General features: G+C 43.1%; 1 protein-coding gene across 1 annotated transcript in view; it reads right to left on the minus strand.

The window, feature by feature from the left end:
* Positions 1-250: 250 nt before the first annotated feature.
* The window catches only part of PTDSS1 (phosphatidylserine synthase 1), a 44,419-nt gene continuing 20,841 nt past the window's right edge, over positions 251-23,828 (minus strand). The window contains exons 5-13 of the mRNA XM_015409862.1: positions 22,844-23,002; positions 19,625-19,776; positions 17,907-18,048; positions 14,807-14,919; positions 13,666-13,731; positions 8,078-8,177; positions 6,313-6,381; positions 5,009-5,078; positions 251-2,629 (exon numbers count right to left, since the gene is read on the minus strand). Of these exons, the coding sequence (XP_015265348.1) occupies positions 2,520-2,629; positions 5,009-5,078; positions 6,313-6,381; positions 8,078-8,177; positions 13,666-13,731; positions 14,807-14,919; positions 17,907-18,048; positions 19,625-19,776; positions 22,844-23,002 (981 nt within the window). The 3' untranslated portion in view covers positions 251-2,519. The remainder of the gene's footprint in view (positions 2,630-5,008; positions 5,079-6,312; positions 6,382-8,077; positions 8,178-13,665; positions 13,732-14,806; positions 14,920-17,906; positions 18,049-19,624; positions 19,777-22,843; positions 23,003-23,828) is intronic.

Consider the following 23,828-nt stretch of genomic DNA (forward strand, 5'->3'; position numbering starts at 1 on the left):
AATGTGTGTTTGTCACAAGGATAAACTGATTTCAGTACAGAAAATGCAATTTTCCCACGCAATATTTTACATAATTTACAATTAAACGAGCAGGCGAAAGATCAGCACGGATAACGTATCATGGGTAGGTACCATCTTTACTCTTCTAGGGGGAAGCACTCTCTTTCTCGGTCTCGAAATATAAAACACACAAAAACCCCTCTTTGTAACCCAGCCACCATAAATGGTAACAGCAATTTCTATTTTTTTAAAAGGTCTGCATGCACATTCTGCGCATGATATAACTGTATACATAAACTGTATACATAAACACTACTTTCTATTGACAAATGTGGCTTTTGTTTATGAAACTCCTATGTATATACCTAGATCTCCATCTGTAATGAATCAAGTGAGATCTTCGGCACGCTTTGGGCTTTGTCAATAAGCTCTTTAGGGAATGTGGGTGATAGCACTGAAGTGAACAGCATGAAATGTTCACAAGGATATCAACATCTTCTGATTTTGGTCTTGAACAAAAGAAAAATTACAGTGGCTTGGATCCATTAATCTGTGAAATGTAAGCTTCTGACATGTTCCAGTCCCACCAGCAGTCCCTTTTCCTCCCTCTTCTGCAAGCAAAGCTCTGCTTGTGGAAGATGGATGATTTTGTCCCCACATCCTTCTCACAGCATCCCACCCAGACCAATGCAGCTATCTGTCCATGTAAGTCCTGTGACCCCCCCAATAAATCATCTTCCCAGGGCTTGGAAGGGACTGCTAGGGGGTGGGGAAAATCAGCACCTACCACTGAGATCTCTGGATCCAAGCCACTGGCTTATCTCATAGCAACTGACCCATAAGGGAATTCAGAGTTTGAAACAAATACATTCAAGAGTGGTTTAACATGCTAAGAATTCCAAGAGGTAACAACAATATATGAAGAATATAAACAAGAAACCAATGTTTGTTATAAAAAAAAATCTTTGAAGATACATATTTTCTCCCATGAAACATTTAGCACAGATGCAGCAAATAGAATATAGATATCAGCAGCTTTGGGTGAAAGAGTTTGCACACTGGTGATGAATGAAAAACACCAAATAAAAGAGAACCTTAATAGCGGCAGAGAGGGCATTCCAAAAGCTGATCCTCTGTGGCACATGAGGAATCATGGAATGCTGTGCTCTCTCTATTTACAGCACTTCACCTGTGGACTTCCACAATATTTCATTATATTGTGGTACGTATCTGGCAGCAAAGCACACCATGTGGCACTTCCCAGGTGAAGAACAATGATATTGTACCATACAGATGTGGATTCCTACCTAACCCGACCACACAGCTGCCAGACAGACACACCAGCTAGGTGTGGGGGAAGGAATCTATGCTAAATACGAGCTAAATAACAGACATGACTTAAATTATTAGTCTGATTGTTTTCTTGGGAATTACCCAGTTTGGGTGAACCTCACAATGAAATACTGTTCGATTATTCTTCTTAAAGAGACAGGGGGACAGTACTGTTAAACTAAGCCAGTAAGACAGCCAAAAATAGGCAGAATGAGCTTGTATAAATGATTATACTTTAAAAAACAACAACAACAAAAAGGAGAGCCCTCTAACACATTGCCCAATAAACTGCTGTCTTAGGTTTCCGCAAAACCTTCCCTTTAAAACGGGAATAATTTTGTTGCTGTTGGCCTATCAAGAGGAATCTGTCTGAAAAGCATGGTGTAGCTGATCAGATGAGAAAACATTAAAAAAAAACCTGGAGATGCTGGCAATTTTTTTTTTTTAAGGAGTAGCCATATGGGTAAATGAAGCTATGTATGCGTCTGTGGAATGGCAGACACTGCTCTTATTATACAATAGAATTTCATGAGCATCTGAGATGGAACACGATGAACATTTGGTTCAGTTAGAAAAGGTACTGTTAACCGTATAAACCCACCGGCACATGCTCCAATACTTTATGACAGTCTGCTGATTGTTTCATTTTTTTTTTAAAGCAAAGTGCAGAAAGGTTCAGCTGACTGATTGAGAACAGGGGCAGAGCATCTTTCAACCAAAACATCCTGCTCAACAACAACAAAAGAAGATATGAAACAGAGTTTTTGAGAACCCATCACAAAAGCAACTGAGCCAACCCCAGTGGCTGCCTGTTCATTTTGGGTTATCATCCTCAACTAAAGAAGGGCCTTCAAAGAAGGCATTTGCACTACCTGAACAAAGATTAGCACACAAACCCTTCAGGAGCAAGCAACTATCTTTTGTCTTGTTTCTGTCTTGAGTGTCAAGTGCAGAAGAGGTTAAATTTAATCTGGTGAACGGCAAAGTGACAGCAGCTAATGATTTGCAATACACAGGTGAGCTCCATCTTAAACAAGGTTCTAGGCCTCTGGTTGCTGAAGATGTCATACCCTTTCCATCTCCTCCTCGTCTCTTGTCAACCTTCAAGTAGGGTAATCAGAACCAGGCTCGGCTGAGTTTTCTTTGCTCTCAGGCACACTTCCGGAACAAATCTAGAAACTGTCATTCTATCTCTTGCCAATCCCATTGGTCACTTTTGTTTTTGAATGACGATTCCTCCTCCTAGACGAATGGCCCTCACTGTTGCCAGAGTGCTTAGGTGGACTGTCTTCCATTCCTAGCAAGTGGACATGGAATTCGTTTTTAAAAAGGATCTTTTGCATTTTAAAAATACAACAGCTTGGGTCTGCTAATACATTTTGATGCAATTTGCTTGAAACCAGTATGCCACCTAGTGGTTCAACTACCATCATTCCCCCCCCCCCTTATGGCAACTTGTTAACTGCAATGTAGTAATTATTAGTTTTCTGGAACATAAATTATTCCTTTCATTAACAAAGAGGGGCAGTTAGTGTGCAGATGTACTGGGATACTCAAATGCAAGCAAGGAGAAACTGCAGTGGGTCTCTATAAGGAAGGTCTCGGCAAGAAAGCCTTGATAGATGGAATAAAGTTCTGGATTTCACTAAAAGTCTCCCAAACTGAAAAATATGGTAACTGGGCACATGTGCAGGAGAGTCTGAAGAATTAGGAAAAAAAGACATGCAGAAGGAGAGAGTTAAACTTCCCTTAGCTACAGTGCATTCATAGCTGCATGAGCCAATAGGATTAAAGTTCTAACGAGAGTTAGGAATTGGCACTTATGAAAATCAGAAGTTAGACTGGAAGGAGAAGAAGAAGAAGAGTTGGATTTATACCATGTCCTTCACTTGGAGTCTCAGAGAGGCTTACCATCACCTTCCCTTTCTTTCCCCACAACAGACACCCTGTGAGGTAGATAGGGCTGAGAGCTCTGAGAGAACTGTTCTTGAGAGAACAGCTCTGAGAGAACTGTGACTGACCAAAGGTAACCCAGCTGGCGGCATGTGGAGGAGTGGGGAATCAAACCCGGTTCTCCAGATTAGAGTCTGCTGCTCTTAACCACTACTCCAAACTGGAGGAGGAGAAGAGGTAGGTAGTAACAGAATTCTTCAGACTGACAGGGAACAGGTTTTAGACAAACCAGACAAGTTTTCTAGGGCAATCCTCCCCAGTGTGGTGTCCATGGACAGGGAACAGGTTTTAGACAAACCAGACACGTTTTCTAGGGCAATGCTCCCCAGTGTTGTGTCCATGGATACCACAGCACCTGCCCATTGATTCCCGCTGACTTCTTCCTGAAAGCAATTCACCCCCAAAGCAGAGAGCCAGTACTGACTTTCCTTCACTGGACCAGGGGGTGCTCTAGAAGAACCCAGGAGAGATCACCTTTGGATCTGTGGGAGAACCCATTCAAAAAAAGCTGCCCCCCCAATCATAGGATGATGCTTGGCTTGAAACTTCTTAATGCTGCAAGAAATGGTGGTGGCTACAAGCACAAACAGCTTCAAGAGGGGATTGGATAAACATTATGGAGCAGAGATCCATCAGTGGCTATTAGCCACAAGGTATAGATGGAACAGTATGACTGGGGCAGTGATGCTCTGTATTCTTGGTGCTTGGGTGGGCAACAGTGGAAGGGCTTCTGGAGTTCCGGCCCTGCTGGTGGACCTCCTGATGGGTTTTGGCCACTGTGTGACTCAGAGTGTTGGACTGGATGGGCCACTGGCCTGATCCAGCATTGGCTTCTCTTCTGTTCTTAATGTTCTGTAGAACCTCCCAACATTATATGATTGGGACTAGTGCCCATGGCAGCCATTTTGGACCGCTCTTGCCTCTCCCAAAGCAGCTATTTTGCTGTGGCGGCAACTACCTTTTTTCAAAATTCCAAAGGTGCCCACAGGTTCCACAAGGTTGGGGACTCTGACGAAGGGCACCTGGAGGAGGAAGAGGCTGCCACATTATATGCATAAGGACATCCAATCACACTAACAAGCACGCCCAAGGGAAAACTGCTCAAGGGGCCACTAAGCACCATCCTGCTAGCAGTATCGACAACATCTGCCATACTTGACAATGTAGCACGTGTGGCACAGGACTGCCACAGTGACTCAGAGGCCTCCAAACAGACCCACACTTGTTGTGTGTTAAGGTCTAGCATGACAACTGGGATGAAAGATAGGAACAATTCAGCTGAGAGCACTGCTGAAGAAGAAACAACCCAAGGGGGAAAAACTCCCATTCCACAGTCACCACAGCCAGTAGCCTGCCTGTATTTAATGCTACAGAAAGGATTCTTCAGAAATGAACAAGAAAAGAGAAGAGATTGGATTTATACCCCGCCCTTCACTCGGAGTCTCAGAGTGGCTTACAAACTGCTTTCCCTTCCCCTCCCCACACAACAGACACCCTGTGAGGTAGGTGGGGCTGAGAGAGATCTTTCAAGAACAGCTCTTTTAAGGACAGCCCTGACAGAACGATGGCTTGCCCAAGGTCGTCCAGCAGCTGCAAGTGGAGGAGTGGGGAATCAAACCCAGTTCTCCCAGATTAGAGTCCGTGCACTTAACCACTACACCAAACTGGTGTATGAGTGTTACTGACAAAAAGGGACAGAATGCATCATATGAGGCGCCAGTACCTCTAGTGAACTTAGAGTTTAGCCAGGAAGCATCTGGGATGTATGAGCTGTCTTCGCTTTCCGACAAAGTCTGTGAAGACAAAGATGGCCATCAGTGAGGTCTGACTTTGCAATCAGTATGTCTTGTATCCAAACCCTACTAGACATGCCCGTTTGGAACTGCCGAGAGCATTGAGTGAATACTAAAAGCCGTGCAGCCCCCATGTAGGGTCAGTAGCTGAGAGGACAAGGAACCAGAGAGACAGCAATGCTGACTCAGTCCCTGCACTCCACTGTGCAGCCCAAACCTTTGTCTCATGTTTGGGATACCCACATGCCCTTCCAATCAGGTAAAGGTTAAAGGTTCCCTTGCTCGAAAGCCAGTCGAATCCGACTCTAGGGTTGCGGTGCTCATCTCCGTTTCAAAGCCGAAGAGCCAGCGCTGTCCGAAGACGTTTCCATGGTCATGTGGCCGGCATGACTAAACACCAAGGCGCACGGAACGCTGTTACCTTCCCACCGAAGTGGTACCTGTTTATCTACTTGCAATGTCTTGCTTTCGAACTGCTAGGTTGGCAGGAGCTGGAACTTGACAATGTATGTCCAATCAGGTATGGTGATGTTAATGGTTTCCCAGCTGTACTTAACAGAACTGAAATTAATAATAGTTTGGTGATGTTAATGGTCTCCCAGCTATACTTAACAGAACTGAAATTAATAATAGTTGTTGCCACTGTAATATAGCAGGATTTGGGTCTAACTGATCATTCTGCTAAAGTCACAGAAACCTTCCCGTGAAAAGGGTGGAAGTTCACATGTCAACCACTTTTTGTCCATATGCATTATGTCTGAGCCCACAATCACCACGTGATGGAAAGGGGTGTCTCCGTGCTTTTTGGTGCCCCAAGAAGCAAGCCTAATAGGGTCTATTCAAAAGTAAGTCCCATTTTAGTCAGTGGCACTTACTCCCAGGGAAGCCTTCTCAGGATTGCAGCCATAGTATCCATATTCTTGCATACAGGAAAAGGGCAGGATTTAGCCTGAATATGCAACCGGGCACTATTTAGGAAGGTCCAGGGGAGGACACTGCCCTCCTCTGGTGGTTTCCAGGTGAATAATAGCAAGAGCACCCACATTTCTGACCAACTCACTCATTCAACACCCTTCCTGCTGCGGGAATCTGAAATGATGCCACTATGAGCAAATCTAGCTTGACCTCCATAGACTTAGGCAACAATCCTTATAATTTTTCTGGGTAAATTGTAAGTTATCTGCAACCCTAAAAGTTGCTTTCTATCAAGGGCTGGGTTTCCCATTAAGCATACCTTTTCTCGCTGTCCATAGCGGTCTGCATACCAAACCATTCCATATAAACACAGGAAGGTTGTAATAGCCTGTAACATTGAAATAAGAAAAAGGAGAGAAGGGTTGGGGAACCAGACAGACAAAAATTGAATGCGCTTTTTAGAAAACTTGCAGGCTAAATTTTAATTACCATAATGCAACCGCAAGAAAATAATCCAGTCCTTTTACTAACATAAGACAAGGGGCCTTATTTCCACAGGGAATGTATGGCGGTTTTATATCATTTTAACTGATGTGGATTCCCCCCAAGAACTCACAGAAATCTGATGGAAGTTCCTGATCTTTCTTGCAAATGTAGAAGAGGCCCTAATCATTTAGATAAATAGTGCCAGGGTGTCAGAGAGCCCTTCCGTGCTTATCTATGGGCCTTTGCTCACATACAGTTTGCTAGTGAGCTACTGAAATTCTTTGGAGTTCTTGATAATACATTTTGAACCCAACTAGATGTGTGTGAGCCGAGCTTAGAGCTGACTCAGGGTGGGATGGCACGCTGCCCATGGAGCTCCAGCTGGCCTCAGTCCACCAAAGGACAGGCAGACGTTTATCAGCCTTCAACTAGAGTCTATCATGCTCAAAAGCGGCAGTGTTATTATAAGCCACGCCCCCAGGACATGTTGGCTTCTTACAAACTGCCCCATGCGCATTTGAACAATGATGGAGAAAGCCATCTTACAATGCTGCTTCACATAAAAAAGTCACTCTGCACGCTATGAACTAGCCTAGGCTAACTGCCCTTACTGGCAGAAATAACGGCTGTTCTTCTGCTTGGCAAGAAACTTGCTCCCAGTCCCTCTGATTGGAACACTCGGAACACTTTCCCTATGAGGAAAGGTTAAAGCGCTTAGGGCTCTTTAGCTTGGAGAAAAGATGACTGAGGGGTGACATGATTGAGGTTTACAAGATTATGCATGGGAAAGAACAGGTAGAGAAAGAGGTACTTTTCTCCCTTTCTCACAATACAAGAACTCGTGGGCACTCCATGAAATTGCTGAGCGGTCGGGTTAGAACGGATAATAGGAAGTACTTCTTCACCCAAAGAGTGATTAACACTTGGAATTCACTGCCACAGGAAGTGGTGGCGGCTACAAGCATGGACGGCTTCAAAAGGGAATTAGATAGGCATATGGAGCAGAGGTCCATCAGTGGCTATTAGCCACAAGGTATAGATAGGGGCTCTGGGGCAAGTGATGCTCTGTCTTCTTGGGCTTGGGGGGGGCAACAGTGGGAGGGCTTCTAATGTCCTGGCCCCACTGGTGGACCTCCTGATGGCACCTGGTATTTTTGGCCACTGTGTGACAGAGTGTTGGACTGGATGGACCTTTGGCCTGATCCAACATTGGCATCACTTATGTTCTTATGTTATATTCTGATCTCCAACAGTACTGCAACATTTAAACAGGCCAAGCTTCTGAACCTGTGCCCATTTTGAGGTGCAATCAAACAGACATTCCTGTTTGCCCTGCAGTGAAAGACGGTGCACAGGAGCTAATTTGGTGTCAGGCAAGCCTCCTGGGGAAGGAAGTTCCACAATCCTGGTGCCACTACTGAAAAGGTCCTGATTATTCTGGTGTTTCCCCCCATCCTGTTTGTTTCAGTGGGGACGCACAGAGCAACAAACACCAGAAAGACACTTGCAACTCAATGGAAGTAGACCCAGCAACATTTGGCTCGTTTTTGCAGCTGAGATTAAGAACATCACCACGTACAAAGCAAAGTGCCGCTTACCACACAGATGAGCCAAAATATGACATATAATATTTGTGTTTTAGAGAAGAGATCTTGACCAAACTTGATGCAGACAATCGCTTCAAGGAAACCGATTACCCTGGAGGAAAGAGCAGAAGAAACATTGCTCGAGTAGAGTCACAGTGAACAGTATCAAGTCAGATGGACCTGTGACGTGACTCTGTAAGAAGCAACTCCATTCGTTCAAACCGGCTTGGTGGGTTTGGCATTTTCAGCTGCCTCATGCTGAAGGGGAAGGGAAGAGCTCAGAGGCAGTGGAAAGCACCATCAACTCACAGCCAACCTATGATGACTCCTTAGGATTTCAAGGCAAGAGATGAACAGAGGACATTTGCCATTGCCTGCCTCTGCATACAGATCCTGGACTTCCTTGCTGGTCTCCCGTCCAAGGACTAACCAGGACCAACCCTACTTCGCTTCCAAGACCAGACAAGACTGGGCTAAACCTGGGCCATCCAGGTCAAGGTAAGGTATACAAATATTAAAATAATCTTCCTCAATTCAAGGGGCATGGTACAAATATTAAAAAAATAATCTTCCTCAATTCAAGGGGCATGGAGTAACTCTTCAACAGAGATGTGTTGATTTTTTCCCCTTGAATGCCTTAATTGTGTGTGGGGGGGAAACCCTGCATGATAACCTTTAACCAAGCAGAAAGGAGACATACAGCTATTATCAAGGCTATGGATGCATGATGAGGCTGGCAAAAATCCATGGAGTGCTGAAAGCAGGTTTTCTGAGAATCTCATACTTTTTCAAAAAGAGTAAGTTTCTGGCCCGTACTATGTTGAAGGTATGCTTGAACATGTGTGGGCAAAACTGCTCAAATCTCAAATGCGAAAGGGGGCTGAACACAGTTCCAGTGAATAGGAAAAGAGGAGGGGGGGTAGGGACCCTGCACAGCTTCTTGCCCGCCCCAAGACTGGCACAACAAAGACAGAAATCGGCGAAAATAAGGCAAATTATGCAAAAAAAGCTTAACTGACATCAATACAGCATTCAAACCTAGTCTTCCACTGTGCAGAGTTTGTACTGCAGGATGTAGAATGTCTGCTTTATAGTGGGGTTCAGTTCCCCACTCCTCCACTTGAAGCCAGCTGGGTAACCTTGGGTCAGTCACAGCTCTCTTAACACCCCCACACCTCTCTTAACACCCCCCCCCCCCAAAAAAAATAAACCTAGTTTGCCACAAAAAAAGAACTGGAGGTTCAGGCTGCCAGACAATCTTAGGATCTCCTAGCTATACCCACTACCATACAATAATTATTAGTTATTATTATAGCGAGGCAGAGGACACACAGACTGGGCTGTTAGTTCCCTTGGAGCCTCTCCTTTTTGCTTGAAGTCTGTTTTACAAGGAGAGGGATTTTACTGGATGTCTAAATTCATTTAACTTATGATCTGAGATTATGTTTAAAGAAAGGAAGCCTAATCCTTCTCGTGAGACACTAAGCAGCTTTCAGGCAGATGAAGGCCTGTTTTTCTCTCTCTGACCCACACACACATGTCATATTCATAGTCTCTGGGTCACAGTTATTTGTATGAGGGGCTCTTTAAACCAGAAGACAATTTGAACCGATATGGCATTAAAAAAAATCCAGTTCCTTTCTTCATATATGGAGAACATCATACAACTGAAGAATCTGCAAGTAGGGGCATAAACAATTTCTTTCTCATTTTGTATTTCACATGTATTTGTTAATGAGAAGGGGGTGGGGTTTTGTTATTTATTCATTTTTAGTTATTGCCCCCTGCCTTCACTTAGTCTTCAGGCTGCTGCTGCTTTAGCTCGGTCTGGTGGGGGACCTTATGCAGATGAAGAATTTCTCTCCTCTACTTGGGTCCTCGGTGCTTTTTTCTAACAGACAGACAAGTGATGATAACATCAGATATCCGGAGACCACATTTCCCAGGGTGCACCAAGGAACACGGCCTTGTCAGAAAGAGCATCCAAGATGCTGACAGAGGAGATTTTTGGCCTACATCAACCCGCCCTCCCCACCCCACCTGGTCTGGCCCACAGCAGCAGCGCCAGCCCAGACAGCCTTCCTCTCCAGTCAACTCCTCTCCTGTCCCCCTCCCTCTGATTTCCGTACATTCTAAACCAGACAGCGAGATGTCAGAATAAGGAACAGATAGTAATATGAATGAATGTCATTAATAGTTTAATTTGTTTATAAACAATAATATTAATGGGAAATGTTTTTAATCTGTTTATATCTGAATGAACATCTCCGTCCTTAAGAGCTACAGGAGCAAGGTCCCTGATTACTTCTACCAAGCCCTGCTTGTGCATTTACACATTGGTGACTTTACTATTGTGGAAGAGTCAAAAGCCACTGTTTAGGATCAACAGCAGATCTTGCTCAAAACCTCTCTCCTATTCTTCCCCTCTGCACCTTGCTTTGCCTCTCCCTCCTCATGTTGCCAACAGTAACAGTTAGACAGGAAGCTCCAAGAGGGCCTGGTCCTTTTTCGCATCTATGAATGTGTCAAGGGCCACATATGCTGACACAGCCAAGTGAAAAGTAACGAAGGCCTGGATGACTGGCCCCAGGTTACTGGCGTGGGCAGGCGCTGCCACTTCCAAAGTTGCCAATAAGCACGGGTGACCACATGAGCTGCCACGAGCACCCAAGCAGTGGCACAGCAGCCTGCGAACATCATCACCATGTGTTGGCCCTTTCTGGGACTGAGCCCTTCCTCCAATGGGATCACCTCTGACAGGCGAGACTCTTGGTTAGAAGGCAATTTGACAAAAGCTCCAAGGCTGTCTTGGAAGCAAAAGGCAGGCAACTCAAATATTCGGAAGGACTAGTTCTAGCCCATAGTTCTAGCTGGCACCAGGCCCCACCCCAAAGCACTTTGGTATGCTATGTAAAAAAGGAAAGAGAAAAAGGATATGTTACGACAAAGGGATCTTAGGCCAGGGTTCTATGTTTATTGGTGCTTCCACATTTGGCTTATTAAGCTATCAGAAGAGATGGAATGAGATGTGTTAGGCCAGACAGCCCCACTAACTGGGACTGTGGAAGGTGATACGCCTCTATTTAAAGTCTTGTGTTTTCGTATTTTGTCTGGTTATCTTTCATCAGGCCAGGCAAAACTGTGGCTCTAATTATGCCAAAAATGCAAACCGGAAACATAAGCCGAACACATCCAAAATCCTTCCACAAATCCCTGTAATTTCATTGAGCGTCATGGAAGGTCATTTCCTGGTAGACTGTGCCCAAGGTAATTGGTGGTAAGCACCAGTGGAATTTATTGCTGGAGGCACCACAATGTCCGGGACTTGCCCCTGATTATCTTCATTTCTGGTGATGTGGATTAACTCTGGAGCAGAGGAAAGTGAAAAGCAAACTGGCTGCTCAAAAAGTTTGCAACATTTTCGTTTTGGATATATGCTGCTTCAAACTGGACCCAGGTTCAAACTGGCACCCCCAAATGCCCACTCTTTACTCAGCAGACTATTATCCCTCCCTGAAGCCACGAATCTTACTTTTCCAAGGGAGTAATGGATCTAGGCTACTAGGCTCTGAGTGGACAGTGTGACATCCTGCCAGGATTTATGGGAATTGTGGTTTTCTTGGTGACCTACCATATGTTTAGAACTCCTACCATATGTTTAGACCTAGTCTCTATGTCCAGCTATTATTCCATCCCCTTGAAAAGTTAAGATTTGTGGTTTAGAAGGGAGAAGGGATCAACTGGAGGGTAGGCATCTGTGTATGGATGGCATACACACACACATTTTACAACCATTCCCTTGCAAAAATGCATATCAAACATTTTTGACTGTTTGATGGCGCACACTTGCAAAAACACTGGCAGTTTTGTGTTGAATTCTGGTGTGTTCTCCCATAATTACTCATTTTTGCACAGTTTTCATGAATGTAGGAGAGATCACCAAGCATCTCTCAGAAAAGGAGGTGCTCTTTTGCAAGTGCCCTTTCCCCCCCTGGCCTGAAAAGGAACAATTGTAAACAACCATTAAGATGAGCCTTTGAAGATGGATCAGGCACTGAGGAAACGATGACAGCGAAAATGTTCCTAACTACAGCCAAGTAAAGTGATTCAACTGGTTTGTTTATTTTTGCCAAAGGCCAAAAGCAGGAGTAAAGCAGTCCCTCAGTGCTTGTTAGCTCCAGGTTGACCTTCTCTACAAGGACAGACTCTGCTGATGTAAATATTGCTATTTCTGTCACTTTGTGATCTGGAAGTTTTCTTTTGAAAGGCATGGATATTGTACACAGATTTGCTTCCTTTCCTCTGCTAAGCTAGTTGGCAGAGTAGGGGAAAAATACTCATGAAGCCTGCAAGAAACTAGGAGGTCATCTAATTCACCTTAGACAAGATCCCTTTATGCAATATCCTTTCCCTGCCCCAACCCAAGAATACATGTTACAGAGTGCTATAAGGAGAAAGCCATGCATACCAGGGTAAGCTATGCCATTAATAGGTACAGGCAAGAAAATCCTTCCTTTAACACCTGCTGTAGTTTGAACCACTGAGACAAGAACATTTGATGGAATGGCTGGTCAGTCTCCTAATACTCCAAGGATGGGTTTGATATTTTGCAGAAATCTGGGTATCATTTTAGATGCCTGTAGGCCCCTTCACTGCTGGAGCCGTAAAATGATGCCAAAGGGAATGGTCTAATCTTTCTCTCTTAGTGAATTACATGGAGGAACCAGAGTTCATTCAGTGGCTGAAGCCAATTTAGGGAGAGTCTCACCCCCAAATTTGGACCTAATTATTCACAACATTGAAAGGGACAATTCATATTTTATTCAAACTAAAGTACCACAGGAGATTTTGCTGTGTACAGAGTTATGTGACATGCACAAGACTTGTAAACTATTGGTCTTATTTACAGTTTCCCAATTCTGTCTGTACTCTAAGCCCCATATATGGCTAGGCTTAGAACAAACGAATAAGAGCCATACCACGTTATGGAGGGTGGGTGGGGATTGTTTCCTGTTTCTCCTCTGCCCATTCTCCTTTTTTACCATAGAGAAAGACTGGGAGAGAAAAATGGAAGGAGGAGGGTGACTTAACTCCCAATCAGTTGCAGTCAGGATGGGCCTTTTTCTCCTCTACCTCAAGTCTTTCCTTACTTGGACAAATGAGGAAGTGGCAGGAAGGCTGACTAATCTGTGTTATACTCTGGTTTATTTCTGTCTTCCTGTTTTTGGCAGAGAAATAAAACAGGAAAAATTTCTGGGAATTTTATAAAGATCAGCTGATATCCCAAAAAATATCCAGCAGTTTCAAAAGTATGGGTGTCCTAAACCACTACAAGGTGTACTAAGAACCAGAGGTTAATCACCAGCAACCATTTGACAGAGAGGGAACTTTTCAGCCCTGTCTTGTTCCTAGGACATGAGCTGAAGTCACAAGATGAAGAAAGCTTCCACGGTTGCTGCATGGATAGGAGACTACCTGCAAATTTCTGGGAGTAGAGGTTCTGTTTTTACTGAGGCAGGCCGCAAAAAGTTCAAAAAGTCTACTTTTTTAGCGACAACAAGTTCAAAACATCTACTTTTTTAGCGACAACAAAAACTTACCCAAATACCCAGCACTGAGTTCCTACCCTCTTGCACTGTGTGTCTGTGAGGTAGGCATAGTATTGTCTGGAATGAGAAACAGAAACACTCCTCAGTGAAAAGAGAAATTACACATTTAGGATACAGCCAGTAAAACATCTGGTTTTTACCCATTTTATAAGAAAGAAGCACAATTAATTAAAACTAAGCCTGTCACTTGATTAGGGAAACAGTCAATTAACCGTATGCCATTCTACAGTACGATTCAAAGCAGTTACATCCTTCTAAGCCTTCACAAATTCAGAAGAGTATAACTCTCCTTAGAATGGCACTGTGGGTCAATTAACTGGATTAAATCTGCATAAATCTGCATGAGGAAAAATAGAAAGGAAAAAGGTCACATATCACAACTGGCATCAATTTATAAGAGGCAGTATCCTACTACATGTAGAAAGGAATGCCTCTTCTGGGACTTGCATTAAAAATAATTCCAAATATCTGTCGCTTGATTAAAGCGGCAATTTTCTAGTCAATCAAAAAAAATAATTTAACCAATCAATCAACAAAACACTGCAACCTTATTTATCAGAGTTTGAATGCTTCTGGGATGGTTGTCAGCAAAACAAGACAAGCAATCAAACTGAGTATTAAAAACAGAAGAGATAGTCCTTGTCTCCCCTCCTCCTCTGCTGAAACAACTAAAAAAACATATCTGTGTGTAATCTTAGTTACAAAGTAAAGATGTCTGCAACACTACGTATGCCTAAACTGAAAGGTGGTTGACTATGCAGCAAAGGCATGTAGATACACAACAAACAAACTTCTAAACAGAGTTACATATTTCTAAGCCTACTGATGCCAATGGACTTACACCCTTCTCATTCGGTTTATAATTGCACTGTAAGGATGGGAAGGTAGACACTCTGGGGATTTGAGGCACAAAAGGCAGGTATCCTGCCAATAAAACATACTGCTTTGTGGGATTTTCGTTAGGTGATCTAAGGTTACGACTATGTCTACCTTGCCTCCTCAAATCTGCATTTTCTGTTAATGATTACTGTTTTAATTAAAAAAACAAAACAATTTCTGCAAAATCTGGTTTATATCCCAAAGGTTTCCATGCACTTTTTCAAGTGAGAGGAAAAAAGAAGCAAAATACTACCTCACAGTGGGTGCTGTGATAATTCCAATGAAGAGGATTCTACCCCAGCTTAAAGGGTGGCTTGCTTGGAAAACAAAGATGTGTTTCAAGAAAAACGTGTTCAATTCAGTCAGCTAAGGAGGAGAAGGAAGAAAGAGTCAGGCAACAAAATTTTATATCCTGGGCGGACTCATTCTTCCTTCCAGTATTTTCCTTATAAATTCTACAGACAGGAAGTAACTGATTTTGTATTTGCCAACAAAACTCATTTAAAACCAATGAGTTTTAAAAGGTCCCAATTTTGAAGCACCAATCTAGGCAGTGAGATGGCCAATGCTGAGGCGGTTCATTTGGGAGGCACTATTTTAAAAGCATCAAATTCTTCAGTAATTTATTTACCACTATGGAAGAAATGGTGGTCCCAAATGTCTGGGCTGTCTTTTCAGCTTACTTTATTACCTCCCCCTTCCCCATCACATACCCACCTATGACATTCGTAACTAAAATCACTGAGCTGTGAAGGTTTTTAAATCCTATGTAATGAAGAAATTTCTTTTAGCACATAAAATTATTGATAATTTTGCCTTCTATCATTTCTGCAAATTCAGATCCTCAGTTATTTAGTAAGTAGGCCCAAGTGAGAAACGAGACATCTGAAGATGTTGAAGGCAAAGGTCTTAAATAGGATATTTTCAGAATGGACTACTACTAAGCACAATTTACACAACAAACTAGTATGTAATTTTCAGCTAGTGAAGTAGACCTATTTTCAAGAACTGGGGTTGTGTGGTGTTATCTCTTGCCCTAAGTCACACAAACTGTCCATGATGAGACTAGGCACCTGAAACCATATTTCAGATCCAAACCCTACTTTCTATCAATTTAGCTCAACACCCTGATGCTCATCAATATCTATGCTATGATCAGAATCACCATTTAAAAAAAAGAAAGAAAAGAAATCCACAAATTTGTATCAGATATGGAAGACCCAACAGCTGCTTTAGCTTATTTGATCAGCAAATGCCACATGCTCAGAGTTTTAATTCCATTACATTTTATTTATTTTTTAAAAAGACACATGTAATCACTTTGGGTACAATCATCATGAACATAGACATATCTAGAATCCACAAACATATCAGAAACCCACGAACATTAACTGAATTTAAGCATGCCTTGTTTTCTACTAAGAGACTTAAATTCACAAAATAAAACAACAGCACAGTGACTGTTGGACTTTTGTCTCCCAAGGAGTCCCATGAAAGGATGGATTCTCATTTAAAACCACCATGTGTAAGCAAATCAGGATGTTTTCAAGACAGTAACGATGGCCAGGATATATTTCCTTTCTCCGATTTGTTTTGCCTGATTCAGATTGTTGCCAGCCCCCAATGATCACACGCACGGCTGCCGGCAAGAAGAAGAGCTGGTTTTATACCCTGCTTTTCTCTACCATAAGGAGTCAAAAGCAGCTTACAATCGCCTTCCCTTCCTCTCCCCACAACAGGCACCTTGTGAGGTAGGTGGGGCTGAGAGAGTTCTGAGAGGACTGTGACTGGCCCAAGGTCACAGAGCAGGCTTTATGTGGAAAAGTGAAGAATCAACCTCGGTTCTCCAGAGTCCACTGCTCTTAATCACTACACCATGCTGGGCTTGAGACCCAGCAGAACCAAACCTCCCGTAAGAGAACTGGAAAGGTGGCTTCTTGAGACCGGCAGTCATGGTGGCCCTCTTTTGAGCCCACATAACTAAGCTGCAACTATGCTTATATGCTGCAAGTAGAGGTCAAGGTTCATACAACTGCCATCTACACGTGAAGCCACAGATGTCGTTGTCGGACTCTGGGAGCTCCCCAGGCCACGTGACCCCGCTCGCCGTGACGAAGGATGAAAGAGGGACACGAGTACCTCAGAAATAAAAGGGGTGGGAAGTTACATCACTGCCCCAGCCACCTTTCTCGGCTGTACAGCCACGTTCCCTTCTCTCTCGATTGGCACATTAGCTGACTCCGACATTCCTCTCCGGTACTGCTCCGCGTCTCTCCTTATATCGCTCTTTCCCCTGGTAGTGACACACCCCTTTCTGTGTTTCCTAATCCTATTGCTTCAGCTTCGTGCCCATCACCAAGTTCCTCAGGTCTCTGGTCAGTTTCTCTATAGGTCCCGCCTCCCTGGATGGCCTGCCTAATGCTTGTGCGCATAGGGGAGTGCCCGCTTCCTGCGCGCACGAGGGCCCCGATGTCAGCTGCCTTGGCGTCCTTTCCTTTCCCCCACCCTCGTGTTCTCCGCGGTCGCTGGGGGAGGGGCCTGACATCTCCGGGGTCTTCTGTAGATCTGTCTCCGTTGTCTTCGTTGCTTCGGACTTGTGGAGAGCCCGGCGCGGGTTGCGCCAGTCCCGCTGCAGCGGACTGTGAGGCCGCGGAGGAGCCTGCGGCGGGGCCGTGCCTACGGCGGGACAGTCATTTATGTGGTGGTGGGGGCTATCAAGCACACAAACTAAGATGATCCTATGGAGAGGATGATTACCTTGTAACTATAATTCAAATGGAGTTCAAACAACATAAATTGGCACTCTCTTTTTGAGCCTGCAGGCACCTTTGGAATTCTGACACAGGGTGACACAGGAAATGGTGGAGCCAAAATGCTTGTCACAGGATGCATAGACAACTAGAAAATAGCAGGGACTGAGGAAACGCATAACTCTAATTCTAACTCTTCTACATTTCAGGCAGAAGCTCTGTTTAACAGGATTCCTTTCAAAACGAACACACTGCTTAAAAATATTTTCTTGCATACACAGTAACACAGTGAAGATGTGGTTGCACTTGCTGCCGCAACTTTTTAAAAGTCTTCACAGCCTATCAGATCTCCTAATGGCCCATCAGAAGCCCCACTGGGCAAAGCCCCACCTGGCTCCTCCTCCTCTCTAAAAACACAGGAAAGGTGTTGGTGGGCACGATGGCACCCACAGGCCCATTGTTGGGGCCCCAGCTCTAGCATATGGTTTTCTTTTATATATGAATACAACAAACAATTTCCTCTGACCAAATAGAGCCAAGAAGTCTAGTGAGAAATCCCTGGTTTTGATGTCACAGTGGTTTTGGGTCGTTATTTTTTTTTACCTGCCAGATAATCATGAAAAGATATACTCCAGCCACTCTTTGAAACGAAGACTTGGGATCAAACCAGCGAACATAGGTCCAGCTTGCCGGAGTGAATTGTAATACGGCTCTTTTGATTTTACCTGTGGTTGTGTGGATATCCCTGCAAGCAAGCAACAGTAAAAAAAGGAAATCAAAACTGTGTTTCTCTGGTTCTTTATGACAGAACATGGCTCTAAAATACCGCTACACACAACACAAGGCTACGCACACATTGCCGAGAAAGGGGGCATTGAAAGCAAACTTTAGAACCCATTCTAGTTATGGAAGCAGCAGCTTGCTGTTAAGAGGAGCCTGCTTTTGCACATGCATGCTTCACTCTTCTATGACAGCAAAGCAGAAAACTGCAAAATACTTCAGAACAGTCTCCTGTGCTACTCAAAGAGTCACTCTCAATCAGCAACACATTTTACTGTTAAAAATTGTTCCTGAAGAAAAATACTGGAGCAGAGTGATGTTCTGCAGGTCACAGCCACTTTCTGTCATTTTCAAGTTAACTTTGGCTGCAATCACACACACTAAATAATCCACTTTCAATCCACTTTCCAACTGGATTTTACTGTGTGAACTGACAAAATCCAGCTGGAATGTGCATTGAAAGTGGATTCTTTAGTATGTGTGATCGCAGCCTTTAACAGTTAAGTGAACTGGAAACCACTACAAGCTCATGAAAGCCAGTGACAGCATGTATGGTTTCCTTATAGGAATTTGCATTCCGTCCTACAGTTACAGTAGAAACAACCTATTTCACTCAATATAAAATACAAGATATATGCCAGAACCCAAAGGACCATATGTCATAGTTCCATGGTGCTTTGGAGAAATATTTTTTTAGCACACACCATCATATCTGCAGTGAAACAGCAAACTGACAGTACTCTTGAAGGCTTGTTAAGTTGCCCTACTGCAGACAAATTTCCCCACTGCTGATAAAGGGGCATGGATATCATTCTAGTTTATTCTTTTAAAAATGAGTACTTGTTTGCAAATGATAACAAAGAGATCCTACAGAAAGCAACCTCTTTTTGTCCCTTTGAGGATTAGCAAAATTGCATCAAATCTATTTTGATTCACGTAGGATGGACAGCGGCCTGAATTTTATGCGTCAATATGGTGTTATGTTTGTGATGTCCATTTGGAAGGATTATTATATGCTTATAATTTTACACTTTTGTGTTTTTACTTAAATTTTGTTATTATCTGTCCTGGCTTAATGTCATGGCCATAAAAACAGAAAGAGAGGGAGGGTGAAGAGCAGGCTATACACCTCAGACTGGAAATACAGAAGATAATAAAAATTATTTCAGAAAAAAATGTTCTTATAAAAGGGAGGCAAGTAGGGAACTGGGGAAAGTGTAAATATAGTGTTCTGTACTTTACTACCCAATAGCTCCTTCTGGTTTTTTTTTTAATTGACAATGAGACATTTCAGCTACAACTTCAAATCATAATTTGGCATTGCACACTCAAGCTTCACAGTACAATCCTAAACAGGGTTACATGTTTCTAAGTACACAGAAGTTGATAAGCTTAGAAGGATATAACTCTGCTCAGGATTGCACTGTAAAGCTTTTTAATGGTCTGTAATTGAACAACCTCTGCAATTTACACACAGTTTCAGAGTTTTTACACAGCAGTATTATTAACATAATGCTTATTGGCTTGTACTTGAGACCTACTTGAAGCTGGCCCAGTGATAGGTCCTCATCTCCAAGAAACGACAAACTACCATGCCCAACCAGATGCCACCCCCGTTACATAGCAGGATGTCCAAAATGACTTGATCCCACCAGCATTCAGCAAAATTAGGCAGCAGATGCATGAAGAACAGCTACAGAATACAGCAAAGAGATTTGGGGTGAGAAATCCATACAGGTAAAAAGGTTTTTTTCCCTCTTTAAACCTAAGAACATGATTTTACACAACCACAGATGCTGAAAATACAGAAAATACTTTTCAGAATTCAGCTGAATTTGACAAAAGTCTATCAGCTCAGGATTTCAGAGAGCTCTGGATCAGCTTGCACTTCTCAGCATGAAAATGATAACTGCTTGTTTTCTCACATCACAGTTGCATATTTCCAGGAACATTATCATTCAGTGCTAAATTGGTTGCCGCATGATGCGCCAACACCTTTCACTAAACAGAATTGTTTTGCTACAACTAATAATTTTGTATCTTTGCACTGTTAAAGGCTTGTTCTAAATTACTGTGCTTCAATTAACTCAACCTAGAAATCAGCAGTGCAAAATTTGCCAGATTCACTGGCAATGTCTTAAGAACTTCTCTCCCCATATAAGTCTACCCTTCTACATTTGGGTTCTTGGCCACTAGCAATTATTAATGGTGGTTTTATCAGATTAGAACCTCCAGCAAATTTTATATAGGGAAGAAACTCAGTCAACACAGATTGAAATCACAGTGATAATGACAGCATCACCTCCTGAACCGTCGACACATATTCAGTGCAATTCTAAGAACACCTTCCTGGGAGTAAGCCCCACTGAACAAATCTGAGTAGGATTCTGAGTAGACCTGTTCTGAGTTACCCTTATAGCACCTTCTCTTGTCATCCAAAGAGTAAAAACCTGTTCTAACCTTTCCCTATCTAACAGGCATTCAAAAAGAAGCATCTGGCATTAGTGCACTGATCGAGAGACAGCTTTCCAAGCAAAAATGACCTTATGGTTTTCACTCCTGGAGAGGCAAATGAAAATGCCAGATGGGTAACTTTAAGTACAAGCTTGACTTATAGTTGTAAGCATGTTGCTCTGCAATGATTATTCAGTTGGGGGGGGATCAATTAGAAAAAAAGAGAGGCAGAATTAACATCCTGATCCTTTGCACTGACTCAGCTGAACTGTCTCTGCAGAACTGGAGCAACATCAAGTTTGGCCCCATCTTGCTACTGAGCATCAAACACTTGCAGTCTCTGGCACAGTTAAGACTTAGAATTGGGTTGCTGGGAGTATTCTGACTCTGAAAATGGTGTTCAAGAAAGCAACTGTTTGAGATCCAGAGAGTTTTCTGTATTTTCTTAGGCACAAAAGGCTATTCATTGTCACCCAGTCCAGCCTTTATAATATTTTAATAGAACAAAAAGCAAAAGCAATTGAGCTGCCAATCCACCACATTATGCAGCAAGCACAATTTTAACTGTTGAGAGCATGCCAAAGAAGATGCAACATGTCACAGACAAGGGGCAGCAGATTTCCTCATGAGATCATCAAGGAAAGGAACTGATAACTACATAGTGTGCACCAGTAAGCTACATGGGATGGGATGTTCCAGAGGGAACTTACTAAACTGTTTCCTACATTAAGCAGCTTATGATCCAAGGTTGCAGGGTTATGCGATCAATTTAAATGGCAGTAAAAATAGCCCTGTAGGTTGATTTGACTCAAGAATCTGTGACATGCATACTGTTTCAATCCATCAGCAGAAATTTCATATCACCTTGTCAAAATGTTTGGCTTGTGCTTTAAATCTTGCCCAATACTGAGGATCAGCCTTAGGTCAAAGTACTAGGCTACAACACTGTAGCTTCTTGAAAATAAAGGTTAGCCTAGCCAGCTTTGGGACTGATGCTCAGTAGTGTAGATCACAGGTAATACTAACATCCAAGCTGTAACAAATGTTATAGGAGCAAAAGCATTTCACTTATATAACAGTACTTTATAATCACACATAAAAATGCTGTCATCCTGGTGACTGAATTTTTGGCTGCATCCATGAAGGTTAAGGACTTGAAATTCACTTGGTGCTAGACTGCATGGACTACATATAGATTTTATATAGAAAGTTTCTATGTTCAAAGCACTTCACATATGTTATCATCATGGTTGCAGTCCTTACAACTGCCACCCCATAAAAGTAGGCCAGTATTCTTTCAGTGCTGCAGATGGGGTTGAATCCAAGAGCAAGAGGAAGAGACAGAGTGGTTGGTGTATGGCCACCTAATGCATCTGTGGAAGAGGTGAGACTTGACTCATCACAGCACATTTTCTCAATACACTATGCTATCCCAGCTCACTTCAGCTGTAACTAAAGACAATGGCTCCACTTATGCTGTTGTCCCATTCTCTTACATAAATGGAAGAGGTTCTTATATATATGGGGATTGCTTATGGCCAGGGATATAAATAGTTTGGGCAGCTGGAACCAGCTCACAAGCTGCCAATCGGTCATCCCTTAGAATAGATGGCACAGAGAAGGATGCTTATTCACATGGATCTTGCGCTTTATGGGGCGGCCTCTGAAGAAGTCACAGAAGCTCCAATGTATACAAAATGCAATAGCAAGGCCTCTTTCTGGGGTCACCTGCTCAGAACACCTAACTCCAGTCTATAACAACTGTCCTGGCTACCTGTTTGCTTCTGGGCCCAATTCAAAGTGCTAGCTAGTAGCATTCAAGCCCTCCTTGGCCTAGGGCCTTCATACTTATAGAGACTCATCGTCCTATGCCAGTTACACTCTGCAGACAGCTTCCTCATCAAGGTGCCCTCTCTTAAGACTGCTACAGTAATTCAGTAATGTGTTTGGGTATACTGTCCGGAAGATACACGCCCCACCTGACTCACATGCACTAAATGTTTTTGTGCAGCAAGAAAGATTTCAAAGAATACTTAATGCATGTATCAAATTAATGGGGTAAGTAATTTAATTTAACTATGTAAATTATTGGGCCTGTAGTGGTGGCAAACTGCCAACAAAGCCACATCAGTGGCTGAATCAGACACATCCTACCTCAAGGATACACACATCTTCCTGGAACAAAGACATTTTGCAAGGCTTCAGAGGAGTGTAGCTCCCAGCCCAGTCTACCATGAGCTGGACAGGTGCCTCAAAGAACATTACCTGCCTCATATGTTCCCATCTCCTTGCAGTGAACCACCTACCTCTGTGAGCTCCCAGGTGATGCTAATAGTCCAACAAAGCCCATAGCTACGGATCAACAATGCTTTCATTGCCCAGCCCCAGAAATGCCCAAAAGCAAATATATCCAAATGGCTCAGGATCCGCTCCCAAGTGATAACATGGCAGTTCACAGCATACTCCTGGGGAAGGGGGAGAAGGAAGAGACAAAGTGAAATCAGCAAGCAAGTCTATTTTGGAAACATTTTCAGGTGAAATAAACTCCAAACCACTCTGAAACCAGAGAATATTCTGCTTCCACACATTCTCTTGCTAACCACACGTAATGCTGGGTAACAGTCATCGACTTGCCTATTTTCTATCGATAGCAATGTTTTTTTGAATGCATTCTATACTACTGGTTCTCAGTGCATCACATGAACATTTATTCATAATTTGAAAAAAAAATGTTTATGTTTGAAGGATAATTACTTTAAGGGCTGGGTATATGCACAAGTCAAGAAAACCCAAATTCCGTGTCAGAAAATCCAGATTTTGCAAACCTCCAAAATGCCAAATCCTGTTACCAAATTAGCATGCTGTCTTGCATTATTTGCTTAAGCAGTGATGCGGAGTACCAATACCCTGAATGCATTGCCCTCACTCTGATCTAGCTTTATTTCTCCCCAGTGATGTCATCCCACAGCCAAATCTGATTGGTTTGGTGAATATCAGTATTCCTTAAAGGGTGAGCTATTATACCAAAGAAAATACAGCACTGAAGTTGCAGCTGATAAGGGTTCTGAAGAGGCTGCTGACTGAGCATGTTGAGCAGTATGACCTTTTCTTTGCAGCACCCCACCCCCTACAGAAAATTGCCCAAGAAAGTCTACCACATTGGGTGAAAATGTTCATGAAATATGCACCTTATTCAAAAAGCTTCAAATGCTTTAGTTAGGCAAGGTGCTCTGATCACGTTATGATCATTTTGCTATCAACAATCCTTGTAAATATTATTTATTCTGAGGT

Source organism: Gekko japonicus, unplaced genomic scaffold, assembly GCF_001447785.1.
Source record: "Gekko japonicus isolate JY-2015 unplaced genomic scaffold, Gekko_japonicus_V1.1 scaffold47, whole genome shotgun sequence".
Lineage (NCBI taxonomy): Eukaryota > Metazoa > Chordata > Lepidosauria > Squamata > Gekkonidae > Gekko > Gekko japonicus.